The 18,440-nt window shown below is 41.1% G+C and overlaps 1 protein-coding gene across 3 annotated transcripts in view; it reads right to left on the minus strand.

Moving 5' to 3' along the window:
- The window catches only part of CAMK4 (calcium/calmodulin dependent protein kinase IV), a 267,534-nt gene extending 249,503 nt beyond the window's left edge, over positions 1 to 18,031 (minus strand). The window contains exon 1 of one of the 3 annotated variants that reach the window (XM_074382746.1): positions 17,979 to 18,031. Coding sequence is in view for 2 of the 3 variants with exons in the window: in XM_010339923.3 (XP_010338225.2) it covers positions 17,065 to 17,225 (161 nt within the window). In the remaining variant the exon portion in view is untranslated. Of the gene's footprint in view, positions 1 to 13,543; positions 17,028 to 17,064; positions 17,715 to 17,978 lie in introns of those variants that run through there. The other 2 variants (XM_010339923.3, XM_074382740.1) reach the window with 2 other exon arrangements.
- Between the last annotated feature and the right edge of the window lie 409 nt (positions 18,032 to 18,440).

Raw genomic sequence — 18,440 nt, forward strand, 5'->3', positions numbered from 1 at the left:
GATGCTAGAAGAGAAAAAGGACTTTAGTAGAAAAGCTAGTGAAATTCAAATAAAATCTGCAGTTTAGTTAATGTAAAAAAAAAAAAAAATTGGCCGGGCGCAGTGGCTCACGCCTGTAATCCCAGCACTTTGGGAGGCCAAGGCTGGTGGATCACGAGGTCAAGAGATTGAGACCATCCTGGTTAACATGGTGAAACCCCATCTCTACCAAAAATACAAAAAATTAGCTGGGCGTGGTGGCGCATGCCTGTAATCCCAGCTACTCAGGAGGCTGAGGCAGGAGAATTGCCTGAACCCAGGAGGCGGAGGTTGCGGTGAGCCGAGATCGCGCCATTGCACTCCAGCCTAGGTAACAAGAGCGAAACTCCGTCTCAAAAAAAAAAAAATTATTTTTCAAATAAAAAATATCGTTTTTAATCTTTGCAATAATCCTGTGAAAGAAGGCACTAGTATTTTCATTCTACAGAGGAGAAAAATGAAGCTTGTTACAATTTCAAAAATTCATTAGCAATAAACAGCTATGAGGTACCAGAGTTGGAATGTATCTTTACACTACCATAGTTGCCACTGGGGGTTCTATTAATATCTACCAAAGTCATAGGGTTATTTTATGTGGGCTGCAGTTCTGCTTTTTACTCTCAACACTGCCCTACAGCCAAAACATTTCCAAAATCTTAGAATCAGAGGATTTCCTGAAAGGCTGTGATATGCAATCATCTGCAATTCCTCCTCCATTACCAAGAGGCATTCCAGAATGAATAGCCTTTACCTAAATGACACTTAAGTAAGGTGTCATCAAATTTCTATCTCCCCACTTTTTTTCCCTTAGTTAGGAGTATATCATTAACAGATGTCTTGAAGGTTATTAATTTGTTTTCTTAAGTACTGCAATGAAGTTCCTTCACTAGAAGAGAGACTAAGACAATTAAAAACAGTTATTAACGAAAGATGAAACTGGAAAACAAGCAGTAATTTACAACTTAGGTATCGTGTTAGAGAAATACATTTTTTAGGTATGGCTAATAGTGACACCATTTAAATATTAACGTCTTCCAGGTGATATATTGATTTATCAGCATGCACAAACTAACAGACTGCTTTAAAATATTCCTTACTATTTACAGGTTTTTTTAGATTGTTAAATGATTTCCAGAACTCTATTCTTTATTTCTAAATCACAGGTAAGTTGCAGTAGTTCTGGGTTTGGTTATTTAACTTCCCAGGGAAGAATGCAACATTCAGAACGAAAAAATTAATTAATCTACAAAGAAGAGTTAAAGTTAGTGTGAATAAGATCACAAAGCAACAAAAAGATTAATATTTTCTAATTATAACACCCTTTTAGAAGCAAAGAAAATTGTAAAAATTATATAGAAAGAATCACATGAAACAGTTATTTTAAACTACCCCAACTGTCCTTTTGCCTGCAGATGTGGAAAATCTTATCTATACCTTCTTTTCAATACATGAAATGTCAAAAAACAGTAGTCAAATATTCACAAATACTGCACAAGGTACTACCCCTGGATAAAGGGGAAGCTTAGATGCTCAGAAAGCTTGCTCAGAAGCTGCAAGGAACAGCAGAGAATTACTAAGGCCTATTGCCAACACATTTCCAGAATTTTAGAATCTGATGAAATTTTCTGAGATAGTGTGCTATCCAATCACCTACAATCCCTCTGCCTTTATAGACAGCCATTCCAGAATTAATATTGATAATATCTAATGTGTACTGGACACTTACTATGTATAATGAATGCAATGACCTTATTTAATCATTATTATCTCTTCTTATGGGTGGGGAAGCTGAGGTTCATTGAAAATTTGTCTAAATGACACAGTTCAAGAGTGGCCAAACTGGGATTCTATTGCCCATCTTTCTAACTCCAAAGCCTGTCCTTTTCATTTATCTAATTATTTAACAATCCCTGCAAATAAAAATCTCCCTTCTTGGATAAACTCATGTTCATGCAAAGTCATGCAGTAAATGTCCCCATTTCAGTGTTGTGTGTTAGCTATTCATTAACCTAAGAAACATGAATCTTACTCTTGGGAATTTATAACGTAAGATAGAAAACTGACAATAACAGTCAGAGAAAGCAACCTAGTGCTAAAAAAATGCTGACAAGGTTAAAAAAATCCAATAAAACCAAACAAAACACAGGTAAAACAGTCCTCTAATTCATCATAAAGCATCACAGGTTTTTCAAGGCTTGAGAATGCATTTGGAATAAGGTGAAAATGTGGTCAAAGACCCAGAGGAACACTGGGTTCCTAGTCTTGAGAAAGTTTCCCAAAGTGATCGTGTGAGCTGTGCCAGAATGTAGATCCAAGTCCTGATGAAAACATATGATACTCAAGATGGGCCAAGTTTTATTTTTTAATAGCTGTGCTTCTAGTTGGCAACAAAAATCCCGTACCAGCTGCTGAGGAAATAATGTACCAGGAGCTGGCAGGCACTGGCACTTGGAAAGCCAACAGGTACGGATGCACAGTGGGATACCAAGGTGCTAGTGCCTGGAAGACAAGAGAGGAAGTGGGGATGTAGCCACAAAAGAACTGTCATCGTCTAGGGTCTGGCAAGGTGGAGGCATGCTAGGGAGCCTACCTCACATTAAAAAAAAAAAAAAAAGAGCAACTCAGAGTCAGCTTCAGCCATCCTAGATAAAGTAAGTAAGGGGCGGCCGGGCGCGGTGGCTCAAGCCTGTAATCCCAGCACTTTGGGAGGCCAAGGCGGGTGGATCACAAGGTCAAGAGATCGAGACCATCTTGGTCAACATGGTGAAACCCCGTCTCTACTAAAAATACAAAAAAAAATAGCTGGGCATGGTGGTGCGTGCCTGTAATCCCAGCTACTCAGGAGGCTGAGGCAGGAGAATTGCCTGAACCCAGGAGGCGGAGGTTGCGGTGAGCCGAGATCGCGCCATTGCACTCCAGCCTGGGTAACAAGAGTGAAACTCCGTCTCAAAAAAAAAAAAAAAAAAAAAAAAAAAAAAGTAAGTAAGGGGCTGCAGCTCTTGTGACATGGGGTTCTGGCCTCCCTTTCCCATCATCTGCGAGAAAACGCTGGACATCTGGGAAAGAAGAGCAGATCACTCCACAAACTGTGAAGTCAGACAAGTGCCAAAAAGGAAAAAAGGGTATGGGGTATCTTTTTCTGCTCTGCCCACTCTAATGAAGTGCCACAGACTGGGTGGTTTAACTAAAAATACATTTATTTTCACAGTTCTGGGGGCTGGAAGTCTGCAAACAGGTGCCAGCATGGTCAGGTTCTGGTGAGAACTCTCTTCCTGGCTTGCACAGGGCTGCCTTCTTGCTTGTCCTCTGTGGTTGGGGATGAGACTGAGAGCGCGCAAGCTCTAAAGTCTCTTCTAATAAGAGCACTAATGCCCTATCACCTCACCTAAACTTTAGAGTTTAAGTACTGCTAATTTTCTGCCAAAGGCCCATCTCCAAATCCCACTCTATTGGGAGTTAGGATCTCAATGCGTGCCTTTGGGGGAATAAACATTCAGTCCATAAGATGGCGAGATATAAGGGAATGCAAGCTACCTAGGCTCTGGTGAGAGGAAGGAAATGGAGAAATCAGGAGGGGACAGAGAAGAGCTCTGGGTCTAGGGATAAATGGACTCAGAAAACAAGGAGTAAGGTTGGTGAGGAGTGGCCTCCCTTCTGCCCCTTAGCCCTGTGTCTGCCCCTCTGCTTCCTACCCTCAGTTTCCTTTCACCATGCTCCTCTGGCCTCTGGTTGTCAAAAGAAACACGGGAAGGCACACATGTCTAAAATAATTCCTTTGACAGTGCATAAACATCAGGAATGTAAAGTTAATAACCCTACTTGGAAGTTAAGTCAAGCTGCATTTCTTTTTGATCAAAGATTTAAACATTTCAGTAAATAGCTTTTAAATAATATCCCCAAATAAAGATAGACATGGAACAGACTATCTATGCTCTTATCTCCTTCAAGACCCTCTCCTTAGGTCTTCCTTCCCCTTCTGTGTTCAAGGCAGGGGATATATTACCCAACCATGTGACAGGAGATTGCTAATTGGTTACATAGCCATAAACAGGTTATAAGTCAAGCTTTTAAAAATTAATGATTCTTTTCTAAAGGAAAAACTAGAGGGGTGGAGAAAGCCAGGAAACATAACTTTCTTCTAAATTTTCTCCTAGATATCCAGAACTAGTACTAGCATCTGTATGGTCTACAGAAGGATGTAAAAATGAGCAAATATAACAATAAGTACATTTTTTAAAGGTGATGCATTTTAAAAGCACAAAATAAGAATAAAATTTATGTGAGGATGCTCCAACACACTCAGAAAATCTTTCAAGCTTAGAGCCCTACTTACTCCAAAAGCTGCTCTGTCTCCTGAACAACATAAATAAGGTGATCACCCAGAGAATTCAACTGAAAGAAAATGCAGGTGCACACATGCTTTGGACTAGAAGGGATCATAGAGGCAGATGATCTTCTCACAGAAGATGACAGTATTCCCAGTCACTCAGAGATGGGGGCTCTTTAAAACAGAGAAGACTGACAAAAGACCAGACCTCCTTGGATTCAAAAGGACTTTCAATTGTGAAAACCCCACTGGTGCAACTGATTTATTACTCAGCAAATATTTAATGAGTGTTCACTATATACTAGGCATTGTGCAAAGATTCGGGAGACAGAGCAGTGAACAAAGGGACAGAAACCAGACCTTCAAGAGCTTACATTCTAATGGGAGGGAGACAGGTATTGTACAAGTAATTTCAGTGTGCTAGTTTACCAGGGGGTTCCTATAGGAAAAACATCCTGAAGAAAGAGAGTTTAAGTACTGCTGATTTTCCTGCAGCTATTCACCTAATTCCTCCGACATTTGTTCATTCACATAATGTTTCACAAACACTTAAGGGGAGGTAGGCATTAGGCTAAGGGATGGGCCAGTAATAGGAATAAAAGGGATAAGATATGGGGCTCCTCTGCCCAAGGAGCAGATATTCTGGTGGTGAAGATCACAGAGCATTCACCTGTAAGGCCATAAACAGTAAAGACGGGGAATTATGAAATGATATGAGAGAGGGAAAAGGGCAGACATTTTCTTACTGGGGTTGGATGACTGGCCTAGAGGGATTCACAGGAAAGGTACATTTCAGGCCAAGAGAGTTTCATGCGTAACACCACAGAGATATGAAGATCACTGAGGGGTCTTTGCAGCCAAGGCAGATAGAGTGTAAACAGCATAGGTGCTGAAGTCTGACAAATCAGGTCTCGAGTCTCAGCTCTGCTCCTCTTCACCTGACTGTGAGCTTGGACAAGGTGTTTCACCATTCTGAGCCTCAGGCTCCTCCTTGTGAATTGGTGCTGATGACAAACACCTGGTGCTATTCTTGAACTAATTAGCAGTGTACTTAAAGACACTAGAATCACACCAAGCTTCTAGTAAACATCCCACGATGGTAATTACGAAGAGAAGTGGTGGGGAAGTTGAGGTCAGATGATTGCTAACAAGGCTGCATAAACTGAACTAAGTAAAGTATTTACCCTATCAATACACAATTGGGAGTCATTATCTCCAGCCTCTCACCTTGTGGGCTGTGTGGGAATAATATTAAGTTTATGTGCTGGGTATGGAGCTCAGTGTTTCACATTTGTGATCTCATTTATTTGTCCCCAAAATGATGTGGGGAACACACTACCACAATCTTAACTTTACAAATGAAGCCAAGTGAGGTGTGGCTTTATGCCAGAAGAGGCAGTGAAGTAACAGTTGTGTCCTGCCTGTTCCTGTCTTAGCCCCTGCCTTGCTCAGCAGACCATCTGCACCAATCCAGCTGCCCAGGACCACCTGCTTGGCGCTCCCGCCTCAGAACCACCCCAAGTAGCTGCCTCGCCCACCTCTCCCCTGAAGAGCGGCTCCCCAGTGATCACTCCCTTCCACCACTCAGCTCAGACCCGGACCAGCATTCTGCTGCCCTTGCCTGGCCCAGGCCAGAACCTTAGGTCAACCGCTTCCCCCAATCCCAACAGCCCTTGGCTCAGTCCCAACATTCCATTTCCTCAATAGGTCAATATTTTAAAGAACTGCACTGGTTTTCAGGAGATCATCCTGAAAATTTCCTCAGGCGCCCACTTCGCTACATCACACATACATATGACAAGCTCTGTTTATTAGGTTCTTAGTTTGCCTCTAGTTACAGGTGGCACTCAGAAGAGCTCAAGAGTTTACCTCATTGAACACTGTTATTAGCATACATGTTCATATTGAGAGGAAAAAGAGAGGAAGAGCCCAGGGTCCCTCAGGAGTCACTAAAACGTTTCCACTCACAGAATAAACCTTTAGAGGCCTATTAGAACTGAACACTCTAGGCCAGGCTGATTTATTGATTATATATTTTGAATTTGGTCACATTTAATAGCATACTCTTATTTTCTCAGTGGTTGTCCTGACCAAGAGCTTTGAATAAAATGACTCACTTGAATGAATAAGTAGCAGATATTAAAATCCAGGTAAAGACTAATCTTAGACCAGTTTTCACAACTAAAGAATAACTTTGTGAGTCTGTTAGAGTCCTAAATGGAAGGTACCTGCTTACTAAGTTAAAGTAGTCATGAACTGTCCCTTCAAAGCAGTACAAGTAAGGCAGACCAAGCTAACAGTGTAAGATTCTGAGCAATGAAAGGGAAAATGCTAGTGTAGATCTCCAGTAAACAGTCTGTAAAGACCTAAAACAGGGAGATGTCATTCAAATACTGCATGGTAGGTAACAAGACATGTGTGAGCACAATTAAAGATCTGTCATCTTCTCTACTTCTAAGTTCCGGCTTGTAAAATCAATCAAGCGCTGTCTACAGGCATGACATATATCAAAGAAAACGCACTTTTAACAAAACATGCTACTACAAACTTGTGAAGAAAATAGGTAAGAATGTGTCCTATTCATTATCTTTTTCAGAGACTATTCCAATCAGACAGTGGTCTCAAGCTAGCCTTCCCTAATTTTTTTCTAAGTAAATTTGTACAAGAGTACCAATTTACTTTTGTACCTGGTGAATTTTTGAGCCATCCCACCCTAAAACATGACTTAACAAGTAAGTGGTAATAACACATTTGCTAACAGGGTTAAGCTCAGCATCCTGGCTCTAATGCCCACAACTCTTCAAGTACTGCCCACAAAAGGCTTTAGGTCAATGCCTTTAGCTGCTCAAGCCAGCAGTCGGCAAAATTTGCCATGAAGTGCATTAGTTGTATTAAAATTCAGGTTCTTGCAAACGAAGCCTATTTCTCTACTCTTTCTCCCTCTCAATTCCATGACCATTCAATCTTTGCTGTTGAAGCCAAAGTTAACATAACCCTCTGCTTGGTGTGCAAGCTGTATTCCTTTACTCTTGTTCTGTTTTCTTCTGTGTGACTGTTTTGGTTACAATGGCAGTAAGTTCTTATCAAAACCGTTCATCACGTACTCTTGAAATGCATAACAATTGCACATATGTACCCACTTCCCCTTTCTGCACAAAGACACACCTTGCAATATGATTTTTTATTTGCATTTTGATCTATATATTTGCTTTAAACTCATTTTTCATAAAGTAGAATGCTATTTAAATATAAAGAAGATTATTCAGTATCCACTTATGACTACGATTCTTTGGCCTAATCATCATCCAATAAAATGCTTTTGAGCACACGCTCCCAAACTGTGTACACTTATGTATACTTACATTATACTTATGTATAATACATATATACTATTAACGGTATATATGTGTTACTCAACCAACATTAATGTGCTTTTTAAAACATCCCAAAAAAATTAAAGACAAAAATTAGAAAAAGAAACCAAAATAGAGTCTCCAATACTTTCTTCTAGCACCTCACTTTACTATACATTCCCTGGCTATGGGTAACCCACTTTACAGACCTCTGCTACAATCAAAATATGAGTGGATGATTTAACTGTAGTCTATTCAAAATATAAAGAGGAATAATTCAAAAGATTGCTTAAACAAGGTCCCCATTTAAATGACCTTAATTATCCATCTGAGAAATATGCATAGCATACAGAAGGATTATTCAATACACAGCTAATATATTAGCAAATGGAAAAATTAACTGAACTCTCCTAGAGGTAGATCTTTCATCAGTGACTTATTTAGCATATTATTGTAACTCTAAATATAATAGAAAAATGATCCATTAGAAACATATTTAATTATTATGTACAAAACAAATGTCCCACCAATAGTCTTTTCAGATGAACACTGTTCATGGTATGGAAATTTAACTTACACGCCCTTCAAATAAAGCCTCTTCATTTTCACAAACATTATGTGAAGTAAACATCAGTCATATAATCAATATCAGACAGAAAGAAACAGGAGGAAGAAAGAGAAATGGAACTAGCCAACATGTTACATAGGTAAGAACCACAACAGTTTCAGTAGATTTTGTTAAAAGATGAGTATGCATTTAAAGCTTGTGCCCACGTGGAAAACTAATATAAAGTTGACATTTTCAAAGTGAAAGAGAGACTAAAGGTAGTTCCCTGAATACATGAAGATTTGATAGCATTTTAACCTGAAATTCTCACACAACTGAGGAGGAACACAAGTTTAGCTTGACTCGTTTAGGTTTGCAAACCACAGACCAGACCTAGCAGCCATTTGATATTGTAAGGTCTGCAATCTTCTTTTGATTTTTAAAAATGCAAAAACAATTATTGCATTTTTAAAAATCAAAAGAAGAATATTTTGTAATGTGAACATTACATGAAAGTCAAATTTTACTGCCATCAATGGCATTTCACTGGAACACAGTAACATGCTACTGTCTATATGTTGTCTGTGCCTGCTTTCTCTCCACCATGGCAGAGAAGAGCTGCAACACAGACCAAACAGCCTTCAAGCCTAAAAGACTTACTGTCTCTTTTTACTCGCTCTTTACCTGGTCTAGGTAACCAATCTCAGTCCAACATTTCTCCTTTCTTACCTAGCCACATGCTATGGGATGATTTTTTCCTTTTTTTTAAAAAATTAGCCTCATCAGTTTTCTCTTATCCATCCCCATGTTTGATCTACATTATAGGTAGTGGCAAATTCTGAGTCTCACAACCTCAGCCCAAGACCCAGCTACTTCTATAGCCGCCATTTTTCTCTCACAGTGGTTACTTTATCTACAACTTGGTTTTCAAGAGACACAGACTCACTCTTTTTTTTTTTTTTTTTTAAACGGGTTGTCTTTGGTCTGACATCAACTTACCCTACTAACCTTATCTGCCACTGTAATGTTCATGCTTTGTAAATACTGCAAAACAAAAATGTATATCCTGAATTTTTCTGTCCTTTTTTTTGCATTTTCTTAGAATGTATCATCTGCCTGATGTACTGTTTGCCAGTGCTTTACCTATTAAAATCCTGCCAAATTTCAAAGTCTACCCTCTCCCATAAAGACACCCCAGACCTGTCAGAATTATCACTCTGTCATGAAGACAGCTATGGTTCTTAGATCTCTCTCTCATATCAGTTTTATTCATTCTACTCATTCATTAATTTACCTTGTATTAGGTTTATTGTTGGTGCCCTATTAGTAGTACCCTATGTACTTGGAGGCCAAATATTGTTTTATTTATCATGCTCATTCATTCTCTAGCCCCTAAACTCACCCCAGATGCACTGCCAGCATACATTGTCTAGGTCAGAATTACTGAAAAGGTTAGAACTATAAAGAAGAGGACTTTAGGTAGCACAAAGGCATGGAATTAAATAACAAGGAATCAAAAAAAAAAAAGAGAGAGAGAGAGAGAACATCCTTTTCCTTTCAATTACTTTTCAATCATTCTGATTACATCAAGAAGAAAACCTCAATTTGTGCTACTCTGGTTTTACCTCCGGTAATCTTTGATAATCTCTTTTTTAACAAACAGACCAGTCCTCAGGGTTGCAGCCTTCTGCATGTGGACATGTACAGCTATAATTTACTAAAAATGCTATGTCTTTATTGCAATTTATTTTTATAATTTGTTTCTATTTATGGCAAATAACAATATGCTTTTATTTACAGTTTCCAATTTAGTGAAAATTATATTCTTGGTAAATTAGGTTAACAAAAATAAGGTAATTTAAAAGTAGAATACACATATAACAGAAATCTTATGGTATCATATAGAAATGGGAGAAACATTTGGTAGTAGCAGATACTCAGTAAAGCCAAATGAACATAATCTATCACCCTCCCTGTTGCTGTTCACTAACTATATAACTGAAAGAAAATGCGTAAAACACTAACTTCAAGACACGATTCTCAAAAGGAGAGAGGGGACATATTGGATGATGTTTAGAGACAGTTTTGGTTGTGACAACTTAAAAGGGTGTCGCCACTGGCACCTAGTGGGTAGAGGCCAGGGACACTGTTAAACATCCTGTAGTGCACAGGTCAGCCCCCCACAGATTATCTGGGCCAGAATGTCTACAGGGCCTCAATTGAGAAACCCTAATCTAAGAGAGAAAGGTCTACATGCATTGCCCTTTGCCCATCACTATGAATCACTGTCTCTCCAGACACTGTTCTTTTCTTTATTTGATCTTTACCACTGACAAGATAATGACTGAGGAAAACCTCTGACAAACTGTATTGAAGAGTCCATATCCTTTACGTACTAATACTGTGCCATCAATGTTTAGATCTAATTAAAACATTAGAATCATGAAATCTTCAGATAATCCTATACTAAAAATAGATTTTAAAAATAATTAAGGTAAAGATCAATATAATTTGAGTAAAACCTTGACTCTAGCTGCTATCAACTTCATGAAAAGTTGCTCTTTGTCCTGAATTCTATGGTTTTTTGACTCAATTAAATACCATATTATGCAGTATGAACTTGACCTTGAAATTTTAAAAAAGTCAATGTTCTCTTTATTAGATATGTAGCTTTCCCAAAAGACAGCTTAAAAAAAAAAAAAAAAAAAAAAAAACCTCTACTTAAAAAAAAAGAGAGAGAGAGGAAAAAAATAAAGTACTACCATAAAATGTTTCAACAACAAGTAGTTGAAACACTTCACTTGGCTAACACTGCTTTGTTCTTAAATGTATTACTGCAAACACATAACCCACACATATATGTCTGAGGGTAAAGTGTTTACAAGGAAGTTCTTTGAAGCTATTTTGTGGTTAGTGTTCTTTCTCTCTCTCTCTTTTTATCAAGTGAAGTTCTCCAGAACAGTTTAGAAGCAGATGGCACCTGTGTCTTTTTTTTTTTTTTTTCTCCAAAATCTGGAGTTATTTTTAACCTTGTAACAGTGTTTAAACATGGAAAAGTAGTGTGTTCTTAAAGCAATGATGTTATCATAGTCTTCAGTTGACTTTAAGGCTTTTTACAATGAGTATATTTCCAAATTTAGCATTTACTATACATTAACTTTTGTGGATGGTATAGCTCAGAGACATTTCATGCCTTTAAGTCCAACTTGATTTAACTCCTAATTCTGATACACCTGTGGTAAAGTGATAGTGAAGGTGAAACTGAATCCTTTTCATTTCAGAGCCACAAAACACTCTGCCAACAGAAAAGTAACATTATTTTTAACAACAGCAAACTACAGAGGTGGCAGCTATCAATACTCACACTGAAGAAAGGAAACCAATGCTGATTGAGATTAGGGCTATTGTCAGGTTAGTTTTAGGGAGAAGAGAAATGGGTTACAGTAGTCTCCTTATCCTAGGGTCACTAGAATCAATATCCCTACAATATCAAGATCAACATCGCAAAGAACAGGAAGCGGTACACATGCTGCACCTGGCCCACTTCATGATCATTGATTCGCCCTCTTTAAAATCACTCGTTGAACACCTGTTCAGTACTAAGTGCTGCGTTAGGCAGGAGCACGTAACAGTAAACAAGCCAAAGCCACAGACTCTGCCTTACAGAAGCTTATAATCAGCGTTCCTTGGAAGAGCCTATGCAGCCCCAGTTTTTACTCTCCCACTTGCAATCCCACCTTGTTGCTCAGTCAACTGCCTGAGAAAAGAATCAGATGCACAGACAACAAATAGGGACAGCACGAGTATACTTTTAATTCCTAGTTAGATTAAAAAAAAAAAAAACCCACCCCCAAGAGCTGAAATTTCTAAGGGCAGTCTGTGTCGCAGGAGATCAGCAGCCAGCAGTACACCTACCCCATAGGCTGTGGGGCCCGAAAGTACAGTGTCAGGGAAGAACCAAAGTGAAGCTCTGGCCAAGAAAATGGTTTAGGAAATGGATGGACCTAAAGAAAAGGAGACTCTGTTTCTTCACCAGCCATGCTGTGGATGGAATTGTGTCCCCTCAAAATTCACATGTTGAAGCCTTATCCCAACCCCAATATGATGGTATTCATAGGTGGGGTTTTGAGGAGGTAATTATGCTTGGGATTAGGTTAGGTGGGTAAAGCCTTCGTCATGGGATCAGTACTCTTATAAAAAGAGGCACCAGAGAACTTGGTTTCTCTCTCTCTTCCCCTCTCTTTCTCTCGTCCTCTCTGCCTTGTGATAACACAGTGAGAAGGCAGCCATCTGCAAGACACAAAGGGGGCCCTAACTGAGGAAATGCATTGGCTGGGACCTTGATCTTGGAATTCCTAGCCTCCAAAGCTGTGAGAAATGCATGTCTGTTGTTTAAGCCACCCAGTCTAAGACATCATGTTATATCAGCCAAAGTCAAGAGGACTAAGACAAGCCAAGGGCATTGGTTGAAGCCCCTCTCAGAAAATGCACACTTTTGTGTTTCCTTATAGAAAGCATTTGCTCACCATGACCCGAGGCCAGAGTATGCATTACCATGTAGAATATGCCACTTCTTGGCCTCTGAGTTCCTTCTCAACACAGCCCCTGGAACCCTCAGCCAGTTCAGATTACTGTGTGCCCAGGAGATCTTGGGGAGACACCAGAGTTTTTCCAAAATATTTGGAAGGGGAAAATCAATAATGACCTGGAGGCAAAGATAGGAGAATTTTTCTCTAGAGAGCTGCACCGAAAAGATACCACCCAATGTTGCCAAATGGTCTGCAGGGAATTTCTTTAAAGGACTCTGCCTCATAGCTTAATCTGTCACACACAGATTTATAGCCTAAAACAGCACTTTTCAAACTGAGTCACAACCCATTAGTGGGATGTGAAATCACGAGTTCAGCCAATTTTTTTAATGAAATAGATAAAATCAAACAGCATAGAATATAACATATTAAAGTACATTGCTGGTAAGAAGAATAAACATTGTTTTATAACATTGTTTCTGTTTCACACACACATACACACAAACACCCCTTACTATTGAAATCTATTTGGTTCCTAAGCAATAATGCGTATAGCAAGAGACCCTATATAATTAGTTTAATTGGGTTGACACACAAATGTATTTAAAAGTATAAATGTATACACACAATTATGTATAAATGACACATAAATGCATTATTTACAATTACATTGTAGTGGGGAGGAGTATGCAAAGTCCCTAGCCTAAAGAAACTACAGTAAGTGGAATGGGAACTAAAATAAAATAAAAAAGGCTCCAAAATATTTTACCACATTCTTCTCTTGTCCTAATTATCTGTCATTTGGTTTGGCTTCCTTCAATTTGTATGTCTGGGAATACATCTGGTTTTGTTATAAACTTTCTTTCAACCTGGAACAACAGAGAGAAACTAAAGGTGGGACAACTGAAAAACAGGACATGGATTTGCATACACAGACCAAATCTGCAACACCAAGTGGGCCAGACCACTTTCTGTCATTCCATGTGCCAAACCACAGTGCAGGTCTGGACCAGAGGCAGCTCCCTTCTCCCTCAGAAAAGCCTTTCAAATGCCAGTTTCTCAAATCACTGGGCATAAGACCAACTGCTCTCGAGGATATGGAGCCCTGAATAGGATTATGGCTAATTGATATTTTTAAATAGAATTGAATGTGTGTGTGTATCACCATTTTTGTAAACTTTAGGACCAACTCTATGAACAAAACAGTGTTTTCAAATGTGATTTTAGGAAAATTAGTTTGCCTGATACTCTTAAATAACCCCTCTACCCTATGTCCTCTCCATCAAAAGAAAGTAATCACATCTGTCTTGGTCTCAGTGGCTGCATGTGGATCAGTGCTGCCAGCACCTGCCTTCACAAGCACTATCCAGAGCTTCAGGTGGATATAGCCTTGGGAATTTAGCTCCCCTTGAGTTCCCAGACACATCCTCAGGGTGTATTGCCCCAAAGATCACTGTCCAATCTTCTTGCAATCAGGAGTCATTACTTTACAAAAGACAATTGTAATGAAGGAACCTACAAAACACTAATTCTGGTGGAGATCTACTTTCTAGAGCTAACCACAAGAGAAACATATAACATCGGAAGCACTGTTCTCTTAGCATATTAATGACAACTGCGTTGCTAATGAATTAGAGTCACACTGGCAGACAGATTTGGCCCAAAGCTGAGAGTAAGGCTTGAAACTAATGACCTGAGTTCAACTTCATCACTAGTGCAGGAAGAAAGAAGACTTTAGTTACTCAGCCAATACTTAAAATGATCATTCTGCTGCATTCTCTGGCTCTGCTAATTCTTAATCATTATATCTGGAATAGTAGTTGCTTTATGTTTTAGGTTTACTTAAAAATTTCTGATAATGAAGTGGTACTTCTCAAAGTCTCAGCCAAATAGAGTAAGCATGCACCTCACCAATGCTGCCATCTACAGAGAACTTACCAAACAATACACATCACTGCTGATAGAGCCTAAGTAAGAGATTTTAGCTTGTATTATTACTTAACATAGTTAAATTCTGTGACCTTTTACAATAATCAAAAGGCTAAATAATACAGCAAGAATCTTAGTAATGTATAGACAGAGGGTTCCTGACAGGATGGCTTTGACTTGCAATTTTTCAACTTTTATGATGGTGGGAAAGTGATAGCATTTAGTAGAAACCGTACTTCAAATTCTGATCTTTTCCTGACGTAGCAATATGTGGTAGAATACTCTCTCCGATGCTGGGCAGCGGCCATTAGCCACATCTCCCAGTTAACCACAGGAGGGTAAACAACCAGAACTCTAGAGTGTTCTGTGTTGCCGGTTTTTTGAATATTGTGTTTTGTGTTTCATATCTCATCATGTCTACAAAATCCCATCTGTACGCAATATTTAGCAAATAAAATCGGCTTTATGCTAGATGATTTTGCCCGAATGTAGGCTAATATTAAGTGGTCTGAGCATGTTTCAGGTAAGCTAGGCTATTTGTTAGCTTAGCTGCAGTAAATGCATTTCCAACTTCCAATATTTTCAACTTATGGTGGGCTTATTGGGACATAACATCATTGTAAGTCAAGAAGCTTCTGTATAACTGATTAATATTTGTCCTCCAAAATTTACTGCAACATGTTAATTCTGAACTAAAAAAAAAAAAAAAAACAACCCGAACTTCAAATTTCTTAGTTGTTTCCTATGCAGATACCATCCCATAAGTGTGTACAACTGGCAGGGTTTTTTTTTCCCCATTTCTCAAAGAGAATTTCTTGAGTTTCATGATGGTGAAGACAACATGTGTGGATAAGTCAGCCTATTTGAGGCATCTAGGGTTAATGTAACTCTGAAAGCACACAAGCTGCTGGGACAGTCCCTGCAGCAGCATCAGGCACTTCCTCTACTACATGGCAGTTTATAAAACACCAAGTAAACCATTTTAAGTAGATCAACTCTTTACTCAGAGGTTTACATGGCTCCACTGTCATATATCACAAAATTAATAACAGGTAGGTTTTGGATCTTAGAAAAATCAGCATCATTATCCTTTCATTTGAACCTACATACAACAGATCTTCAGATGAATACCGAAAAACGTGATCAGAAATGGATGTTTATGTATACGTTATTCAGCTCAAATACTTTGAAACCTTTTTAGCCGTGACAAATCACTGAATTCTCATTCAGAGGTTTGTCTTTTTTACACATGTTCTATATTCAATGAGCCTTCAATAGTAGTAGCAAATCGCGGGGAGAGTGAGCAGTAATCATTACATCTTCCCAGTAAGTACCAACATCCAGAATCCCGCTCCGGATCTTCCAAAGGCTTTAAAAAAATTAAAAGGCTGTGAGCAAAACTAGTTGCAGCAAAAAGAGAATGGAAAATGAAACTGCAAAGTAGTAAGTACAGAAACTGTAAGTTGTCAACCATTGATATTCCCTATACTAAAGATCCTGGATCTAAAATAAGTGTTGAAAGCAAGTCTCCTTACCTATGGATAGCAGAAAGAAAAGACAAAAAAAAGGAAGGGAAAGAAAAACATAATTTTCAATGGAGAACATATAGAATCATTCAGAAGGCCAAAGTGCTACCTGGTTGGATATTCAGAGGAGGGATAAGGGACATATCTCCAATCTTAAGGAGATGATCTGTTGCATATATAATTTAAACAAATCACTCCAATCCATGAAAGAACAGAAGCAGCAGCATTCGCACTAATTACCACTGCCTGGATCCCAAATGCTGCTTTCTCTTTAAAGCCACAGTAGTTCATTATTCTGCCTTCAACTATCTTAAATGATTCATTTCTCCCTTCACTCCTGAGAAGACTCTGCAGGGAAGATAGTATTTAAGTTTAATTTCTCGTGTCACTTGCTTTGGAGAGCTTGATGAGGGGAACGAGGAGGAATCCAATTTAAAAAATGTGTCTTGATTTGGAGGGGCACCCTCCGGCCCCCACCCCAAAAAATAACCACAAACAGGACCCTCTGTTAAGCTATAATCGTGAGCAAAGACATCACTTGGGAAAGCAGGGCCCACGTGCGGTGGGAGCTGTCACCCAAAGGAAGTGGCAGCCTACGAGGAAGAGGGAGGGTAGGAGGGAGCCGATCCTACAGCTGCACCGGCCTAGGCGCTCGGGTGGGGTGCGGGGACGGGAGCCGCACCTGAATGAAGGTTAGCTCTCCCCCGGACACTAACTAGGCGGAGAAACACCGAAGGGCGGGCAGGCTGGCTCCCGCGCCCTCGGAGCCGACGCCGCTGGAGGGACAAGCCCCCGTGCACGCCGCGGGCTTCCCCCGCCGGAGCCCGCGCCTTACCGTCCCAGCTCCGACTCCACCTCGAAGAAATCGCTCAGCGCATCCCTGTTGGAGCCGTCGATCCAGTAATCCGGGACGAGGCTCGCGGTCCCCGGGGCCGCGCTGGCGGTGACCGAAGAGCAGGACGCGGAGGAACAGGAGGGCACCGTGACTTTGAGCATCTTCGCAGCGGGACTCCGGAAGCCGCCGCCGCCGCTGCCCGAGCGAGAAGCCGCCCGCCGCCGCCGCCGCCTGCGAACGCGGGAGCGAGAGACAGGCGGCGTCCTTCACGCGCGCACACGCCCACCGCCGCCGCCCGCGCCCGCAGGGACGGTGGGCGGGAAGGGGCGAGACGCGGCGAGAGGGCGCGAGGGGGAGCCCGGAGTCGCCGCCCGCCGGAGGGAGGTGAGCTGCGCCGCTGAGGAGAGGCTCCCGCCCCCGCGCTCCCTCCCCACTCCCGCGCCCAGCCTTTCCCGCCGCCCTCCCTCTTTCCTTTCTCCCTCCCAGGCTGTGGCTGCCGCGGGCCGGTAGGGCGGCTCCGGATGCTGGAGCTTGGGGAAGGCTCAGAGACCCGCGCTGCATCCCACGCGCCCTCCCACGGGGGCCGGAGCTGGAGGGAGACCGGGCGCAGCGGGACGCTGGCTCCGGGTCGGCGGGTGCCAGGCGCACCCCGGGAGCACCTGGGTCCAGGCTACCCCGCCGGTTAGCTAGAGAGGGACCTAGGTGGCGGTGGCGCAACTCATCCCGCCCGGAGCGCGTCTCCGTGGCGAGTCCCTCCCTTCTAGCACCGGCTAACCAGCCATCCCTCTGTCAGAGCTTATATTGGTAGCCGGGGAGGGTGTGCGGTGGTCGCCAATCCCTGAGGGCTTCTGTGCCTGGACCCAGTGACAGCCGGAGGGGAAGGAAGCGCCCAGGTCCACACTGACCCGACTCACCTTTGAGTGAAGTCTTCAGTTGGAACAGATGCTGTCTGTCGTCGCTGCTGGTGGCACTGCCTCCTCTGGCGCTGCCGGAGCTCCTAAAAGAGCAGACACTAGGCAGTGTCGAGTTCAATCTCAGCATCTGAAGCCAGCAACAGAAGGGGCTCAGAATTACGGTTCTAGAAAGGCCTTTGGAAGCCAGCTAGTAAACCCTCTGCCTTAAGACAGGTCTTGTCCTCCTTCATGACAGAGCATATTGCTACATTTAAAGCTTTTTCTCTTCCCAAGAGATGTCTCCCATCATAAGCATTCTTACGGCCTGTCCATCAACTGTCATGGCTCTTGTTCTCAGTCTTAAATATACATCACTTATACTACCCTTGAACTTTTTCTTTTCAGATTTCAGCAAAGACAAACAATTAGTCATATTATGATACCTATACATGACAGTTTTTATATCACAATTCATTTCTGGCT

The sequence above is a fragment of the Saimiri boliviensis genome, chromosome 1 (genome assembly GCF_048565385.1).
Source record: "Saimiri boliviensis isolate mSaiBol1 chromosome 1, mSaiBol1.pri, whole genome shotgun sequence".
NCBI classification, from domain to species: Eukaryota; Metazoa; Chordata; class Mammalia; order Primates; family Cebidae; genus Saimiri; species Saimiri boliviensis.